The sequence below is a fragment of the Leucoraja erinacea genome, unplaced genomic scaffold (assembly GCF_028641065.1).
Source record: "Leucoraja erinacea ecotype New England unplaced genomic scaffold, Leri_hhj_1 Leri_1018S, whole genome shotgun sequence".
Lineage (NCBI taxonomy): Eukaryota > Metazoa > Chordata > Chondrichthyes > Rajiformes > Rajidae > Leucoraja > Leucoraja erinaceus.
This window is the reverse complement of record NW_026575251.1, coordinates 1-7500: the sequence shown is the minus strand read 5'-3', so window position 1 is coordinate 7500 and position 7500 is coordinate 1. Positions and strand designations below refer to the sequence as shown.

Here is a 7500-nt window from a genome sequence, read left to right as displayed (position 1 = left end):
TCAAGTCAAGTTTATTTGTCACACACACATACAAGATGTACAGTGAAATGAAAGTGGCAATGCCTGCGGGATTGTGCAAAACTACAGAACAGAACAGAACCAGTATTTACATTTAAAAATAAGACACAACAGTATTTACACCCTGGTGGGATCAGAGTTTACAGTCCTGACGGCCTGTGGGAAGAAACTCCCTCTCATCCTCTCTGTTCTCACAGCGTGACAGTGGAGGCGTTTGCCTGACTGTAGCAGCTGGAACAGTCCGTTGCTGGGGGGGTAGGGGTCCCCCATAATGTTGCTGGCTCTGGTTCTGCACCTCCTGGTGTATAGGTCCTGCAGGGGGGGGGGAGTGTAGTTCCCATGGTGCGTTCGGCCGAACCCACTACTCTCTGCAGAGCCTTCCTGTCCTGGGCAGAGCTGTTCCCAAACCAGATTGAGATGTTGCCGGACAAGATGCTTTGTACAGCCCCAGAGTAGAAGCACTGAAGGATCCACAGAGACACTGTGAATTTCCTCAGCTGCCTGAGGTGGTGAAGGCGCTGCCTTGCCTTACTCACCAGTGCGGCAGTGTGTGTTGTCCATGTCAGATCCTCTGTGATGTGGACTCCCAGGTATTTAAAGCTGCTCACCCTATCCACAACTCTACCTTCTTCACTGCCCCACCGTACAGCAGGCAGTGAAGAAATCCAATGGCATGTTGGCCTTCATAACAAGAAGAGTTGAGTATAGGAGCAAAGAGGTCCTTCTGCAGTTGTACAGGGCCCTAGTGAGACCACACCTGGAGCATTGTGTGCAGTTTTGGTCCCCTAACTTGAGGAAGGACATTCTTGCTATTGAGGGAGTGCAGCGTAGGTTTACAAGGTTAATTCCCGGGATGGCGGGACTGCCATATGCTGAGAGAATGGAGCGGCTGGGCTTGTACACTCTGGAGTTTATAAGGATGCGGGGATATCTTATTGAAACATATAAGATTATTAAGGGTTTGGACACGCTAGAGGCAGGAAACGTGTTCCCGATGTTGGGGGAATCCAGAATCAGGGGCCACACGGTTTAAGAATAAAGTGTAAGCCATTTAGAACGGAGACGATTTTCACACAGAGAGTGGTGAGTCTGTGGAATTCTCTGCCTCAGAGGGCGGTGGAGGCCGGTTCTCTGGATACTTTCAAGAGAGAGCTACAGATACAGGGTAAAGGGAATATCGTTTGGAGCAAACATAATAAGTACTAAACGTTATTCCCTTTATCCTGTATCTGTACACTGTGGACGGCTCGATTGTAACCATGTTTTGTCTTTCCGCTGACTGGTTAGCACGCAACAAAAGCTTTTCACTGTACCTCGGTACATGTGACAATAAACTAAACGGGACCATTGAAGAGGAGGTTTTTGATTGTGCTCTGATGTATTTTTTCAATCACAGGTGGTCGGAGAGAAAGTCCTGAATGAAGAGATACTCTTCCCGGTAAGTTTCCAAAGAGATACCTGGTATGGATGTAGACAAAAATGCTGGAGGAACTCAGCGGGTGAGGCAGCATCTATGGAGTGAAGGAATAGGTGACGTTTCGGGTCGAGACACTTCTTCAGATGGTATGATGGGGTTCTTTATTTGGCACGTGTACCGAGGTACAGTGGAGTTCATTGCCCTATACAGCTCAGTGCAAGCATCATAGCAACATAGACAATAGGTTCAGGAGGAGGCCATTCAGCCCTTCGAGCCAGCACCGCCATTGAATGTGATCATGGCTGATCATCCCCAATCAGTACCCCGTTCCTGCCTTCTCCCCATATCCCCTGACTCCACTATTTTTAAGAGCCCTATCTAACTCTCTCGTGAAAGTATCCAGAGAACCGGCCTCCACCGCCCTCTGAGGCAGAGAATTCCACAGACTCACAACTCTCTGTGAGAAAAAGTGTTTCCTCTTCTCCGTTCTAAATGGCTTTTCCCCTTATTCTTAAACTGTGGCCCCTGGTTCTGGACTCTCCCAACATCGGGAACATGTTTCCTGCCTCTAGCGTGTCCAAACACTTTTTCTCACAGAGAGTTGTGAGTTTGTGGAATTCTCTGCCTCAGAGGGCGGTGGAGGCCGGTTCTCTGGATATTTTCAAGAGAGAGCTAGATAGGGCTCTTAAAGATAGAGGAGTCAGGGGATATGTGGAGAAGGCAGGAATGGGGTACTGATTGAGGATGATCAGATAGAATGGCGGTGCTGGCTCGATGGGCCGAATGGCCTACTCCTGCACCTATTGTCTGTACATCTGCTTCTGTGGCGGGCACGCAAATATACGCCTGGGTTGGGCGCCATTTTGGTAATCTGAAGAAGGGTCCTGACCTGAAACGTCGCCTGTCCATTCTCTCCTCTCCACAGGTACTGCCCTACCCGCTGAGTTCCTCCGGCACTTAGTGCTTGGCTCCAGTGCACTCTCACATCTTCTCGAAGGATGACCTGGAGCGGGGCCTTACATCACCGCCCGGCGTGGCTTCAACGGCTGCGGGACTTTGCTAGCGCCCGCCCGGGGCTCCAACAACAAGACCCGGAGCGCGGCCTTGCACCACCCGGCGCGGCGTTAATGGCCACGGGACAATTGTTGTCGCCCGCCGGGGGCTCTGACTTTGACTCTGACATCGGGGGGAGAGGGAAGTGCAGGGGAGAGATAGGTTTTTTTGCCTTCCATCACAGCGAGGAGGAGATGCGCTGTGATGGATGTCTGTGTAAATTATGTTGTGTCTTGGGTCTTTTTTTCTTGTATGTATGACTGCAGAAACAACATTTCACTTGAGCCTCTATGAGGTTCAAGTGACAAATAAATTGTATTGTATTGTATTGTATTCACTGTGGTGGAAGGCAACAAAGTTCAGCCAGTCCTCCTCCTTAGTTCACCCGTGGTCGGGGCCATGAACCCTCCGTAGTTGCCGCTACGGACGGCCCGATGTACGGGAGCCTCTCGTCGGGATGACCCAAACTCCGACGTCGGGACGTTGGAACACACACGTGGAGGTCCCGAATCGTCACATTGTTACCGGAGACCGCGGCTTCAGGATGTTATTGTCCGCGGGGGTGGCCGATGACATCCTGACGGAATGGGTGTCGTTCACATCTTCTCACTGTCTAATCATCTCTCTCTCTCTCTGTCTCTCTCGGTTAATAGCTGTCGGTTGCCCACTTGGGTCAGCCTAACAACTCCGACAGGGTCGTCACCGTGAATGACATCACTCCCGTGAGTATTTACCAGTCCCGCTGCAACGGTTTAGTTTTAGAGATATACGGAATCCGGCCCTTCGGCCCGACGAATCCGCGCTGACCAGCGATCACACTTTAACAAACGGAATCAAGGGATATGGGGGAGAAGGCAGGAGCGGGGTACTGATTGGCGATGATCACATTGAAACATATAAGATCGTTAAGGGCTTGGAAAGAAATTGCTAGAGGCAGGAAACATGTTCCCGATGTTGGGGGAGTCCAGAACCAGGGGCCACACACAGTTTGAGAATAAGGGGTAAGCCATTTAGAACGGAGACGAGGAAACACCTTTTCTCAAAGTGAGTGGTGAGTCGGATGGAATTCTCTGCCTCAGAGGGCGGTGGAGGCCGGTTCTCTGGATACATTCAAGAGAGAGCTAGATAGGGGTCTTAAAAATAGCGGAGTCAGGGGATATGTGGAGAAGGCAGGAACTGATTGGGGATGATCAGCCATGATCACATTGAATGGCGGTGCTGGCTCGAAGGGCCGAATGGCCTCTTCCTGCACCTGTTGTCTATTGTCCATTGAGTAGCATGGGAATAAATATTTTTCACTGTATCTTAGAACATGGACAGACTCCTCACCATCGACTCCGTCTACACTTCACTCTACCTCGGAAAAGCAGCCGACTTGTCCCTGTCTCACCCCGGTCATTCCATCGTCTCCTATCTCCCATAGACAAAAATGCTGGAGAAACTCAGCGGGTGAGGCAGCATCTATGGAGCGAAGGAAATAGGCGACATTTCGTCGCCTATTTCCTTCGCTCCATAGATGCTGCCTCACCCCGCTGAGTTTCTCCAGCATTTTTGTCTACCGTCGATTTTCCAGCATCTGCAGTTCCTTCTTAAACATTTTGTCTCCTTCCTCCCGGTGGGAAGAGATGGGATGAATGTGCAGAGCCTTTTATCCACAGTGGGACAATCGAAAACCGGAAGACATAGGTCTAACCTGAGTGGGAACAAACTTAATAGGCACTTATTTTTGGTCCCCTAAATTCTAACCCCCCCCCCCCCCACCCACCCTCCCATTCCCACACTGACCTGTCTGTCATAGAAACATAGGAAATAGGTGCAGGAGGAGGCCATTCGGCCCTTCGAACCAGCACCACCATTCATTGTGATCATGGCTGATTGTCCCCTATCAATAACCCGTGCCTGCCTTCTCCCCATATCCATTGACTGCACTAGCCCCTAGAGCTCTATCTAACTCTCTCTTAAATCCATTCAGTGATTTAAATTCACAACTCTCTGGGTGAAAACGTTTTTTCTCACTTCAGTCTTAAATGACCTCCCCTTTATTCTAAGACCGTGTGTGGCCCCTGGTTCTGGAGTCGCCCAACATTGGGAACATTTTTCCTGTATCTAGCTTGTCCAGTCCTTTTTATATGGGCCTCCTCGATTGAGGCCCAGCGCAACTTGGAGGAGCAGCACCTCATATTTCACTTGGGCAGCTTACACACCAGCGGTATGAACATTGACTTCTCTAACTTCAAGTAACCCTTGCGTCCCTCTAACTCCGTTCCCCCCCCCCCCCCCACCCATCCCCCGCACACCCCCCCCATCCCCCCACCTACATCATCAGAGACTTGTCCCTGTCCCACCCTGGTTATTTCATCGTCTCCTATCTCCCGTAGACAAAAATGCTGGAGTAACTCAGCGGGACAGGCAGCATCTCTGGAGAGAAGGAATGGGTGACTTTTCAGGTCGAGACCCTTCTTCAGACTGATTAGGAATAAGGCGGTGATATGGAGAGATAAATAACAAATTGATGAAAGATATGCAAAAAAGTAACGATGATAAAGGAAACAGGCCATTGTCAGCTGTTTGTTGGGTGAGAACGAGAAGCTGGTGTGACTTGGGTGGAGGAGGGGATGGAGAGAGAGGGAATGCCGGGGCTACCTGAAGTTAGAGAAGTCAATGTTCATGCCGCTGGGGTGTAAGCTGCTCAAGCGAAATATGAGATGCTGTTCCTCCAATTTGCGTTTAGCCTCACTCTGACAATGGAGGAGGCCCAGGACAGAAAGGTCAGTGTGGGAATGGGAGAGGGAGTTGAAGTGTTGGGAAACCGGGAGATCAGGTAGGTTCAGGCGGACTGAGCGGAGGTGTTCAGCAAAACAATCGCCCAGTCTATGTTTGGTCTCGCCGATGTATAAGAGTCCACAACAGAGGATGTGCTTCCTCCGGCAGCTGAGGAAACACAATCTGCCACAGGTAATGATGGTCCAATTCTACACGGCCATCGTAGAGTCTGTCCTCACCTTCTCCATCATGGTCTGGTTTGGCTCAGCCACCAAGCACGACACCTGGAGGCTGCAGCGAATCGTCCGATCAGCAGAGAAGGTTATTGGCTGCAACCTTCCCTCCATTGACGAACTGTACACTGCAAGAGCCAGGAAGCGAGCGGGCAAGATCATCTCTGACCCCTCTCACCCTGGCCTTTGAAAACTCTTTGAATCACTTCCCTCTGGAAGGCGACTCCGGACTGTCAAAGCTGCCACAGCCAGACATAAAAACAGTTTTTATCCACAAGTAGTTGCTCTACTCAACAGGTAAAAATCTGTAGGCTCCCTTTGATCTGGTATTTTGTTGGTTCACATGCTTGATCAATGGTGTTTTATCATTAATGTTTTATTATTATTATTATTATTATTAATGTTTAGTGTTTTCTGAGTCATTCGTAACTGTCACTTATGTCATGTTGGTACTTGTGGTCGGAGCACCAAGGCAAATTCCTTGTATGTGAATACTTGGCCAATAAACGTACTTACTTATCTAATGAGGACCAGCTCCGCTTGGCAGAGGGGACTGTTGATGGAGGGAAATTGGATGGTTCTGCGGTCGAGGAGGAAACGGAGGGCTTTAAGGCCCTTGTGGTGGGGGATAGAGGTGACTGAACATTCACAGTAAAGATGAGCGAGTGGGCGGGGGGGGGGCTCGGAAAGCGGTCGGGAGAGATTGTACCAGGGGGGATAGGATGGAGTCGAGTTACAATAGACTATAGGTGCAGGAGGAGGCCATTCGGCCCTTTGAGCCAGCACAACGCCATTCAATGTGATCATGGCTGATCATCCCCAATCAGTACCCCGTTCCTGTCTTCTCCCCATATCCCCTGACTCCGCTACCTTTAAGAGCCCTATCTAGCTCTCCCTTGAAAGTATCCAGAGAACCGGCCTCCACCGCCCTCTGAAGCAGAGAATTCAACACTCACAACTCTCGGTGAGAAAAAGTGTTTCCTCGTCTCCGTTCTAAATAAGTGCTTTCCCCTTATTCTTAAACTGTGTGTGGCCCCTGGTTCTGGACTCCCCCAACATCGGGAACATGCTTCCTGCCTCTAGCGTGCCCAAACCCTTAACAATCTTACGTGGAAATTATTCCATGGGACAGGAGCAGGCAGAAACAATGTTGGTGGATTTTGGGGAGAGGCTAAAAGCGGGCCGTGCGGGGCTGGGGAACGATGAGGTTGGAGGCTGCGGAAGGCACAAGTGATGAAATCAGTGATGGTGTGTGAGATTCAGGCCTGCTGCTCGTCTGTGGGGCCATGGTCCAAGGAGATAAGTAGGAGGAGGTGTCTGAGAGTTGGCGCCTGGCCTCAGCCCGGTAGAGGTCAGCGCGCCAGACTACCACGGCACCTCCCATGTGGGCGGGTTTGATTATGATTTGATCAGGTTCGATCCCGACTATGGGCACCGTCTGTACGGAGTTTGCACGTTCTGCCCGCGACCCACGTGGGTTTTCTCCGGGTGCACCGGCTTCCTCCCACACTCCAAAGACGGGCTGGTTTGTAGGTTAATTGGCCTTGCTGCAGAGTGAGCGGCGGGGGGGTGGGGAAGCTTGTACGTTCAGAGGGGGTGAGGTTAGGGTGGGTAAGGTGAGTGAAAAAGGTGGGACGGTAGAGATATATATATATACACGCACACACACAAACGTAAAAAAAACAAAGGGCTTCACGTTGCCGCAGCGGTAGAGTTGCTGCCTCACAGCGCCAGAGACCCGGGTTCAATCCCGACTACGGGTGCTGTCTGTACGGAGTTTGCACGTTCTCACCCCGTGACCTGCGTGGGGTTTTCTCCGAGATCTTCGGTTTCCTCCCACACTCCAAAGACGTGCAGGTTTGTCGGTTAATTGGCTTGGTGTCAATGCCAAATTGCCCCTTGTGTGTGTAGGGTAGTGTTAGTGTACGGGGATCGCTGGTCAGCACGGACTCGATGGGACGAAGGGCCTGTTTCCACGCTGTATCTCTAAACTAAATCAACAAAACAATAATAGTG

At 50.7% G+C, this 7500-nt stretch overlaps 1 protein-coding gene across 1 annotated transcript in view; it reads left to right on the top strand.

The window, feature by feature from the left end:
• LOC129715111 (cGMP-dependent 3',5'-cyclic phosphodiesterase-like) overlaps nt 1–3127 on the top strand; it is a 29205-nt gene extending 26078 nt beyond the window's left edge. Inside the window, exons 6-7 of the mRNA XM_055664981.1 lie at nt 1415–1456; nt 2361–3127. Of these exons, the coding sequence (XP_055520956.1) occupies nt 1415–1456; nt 2361–2396 (78 nt within the window). The 3' untranslated portion in view covers nt 2397–3127. The remainder of the gene's footprint in view (nt 1–1414; nt 1457–2360) is intronic.
• The last annotated feature ends 4373 nt before the right edge of the window (nt 3128–7500 follow it).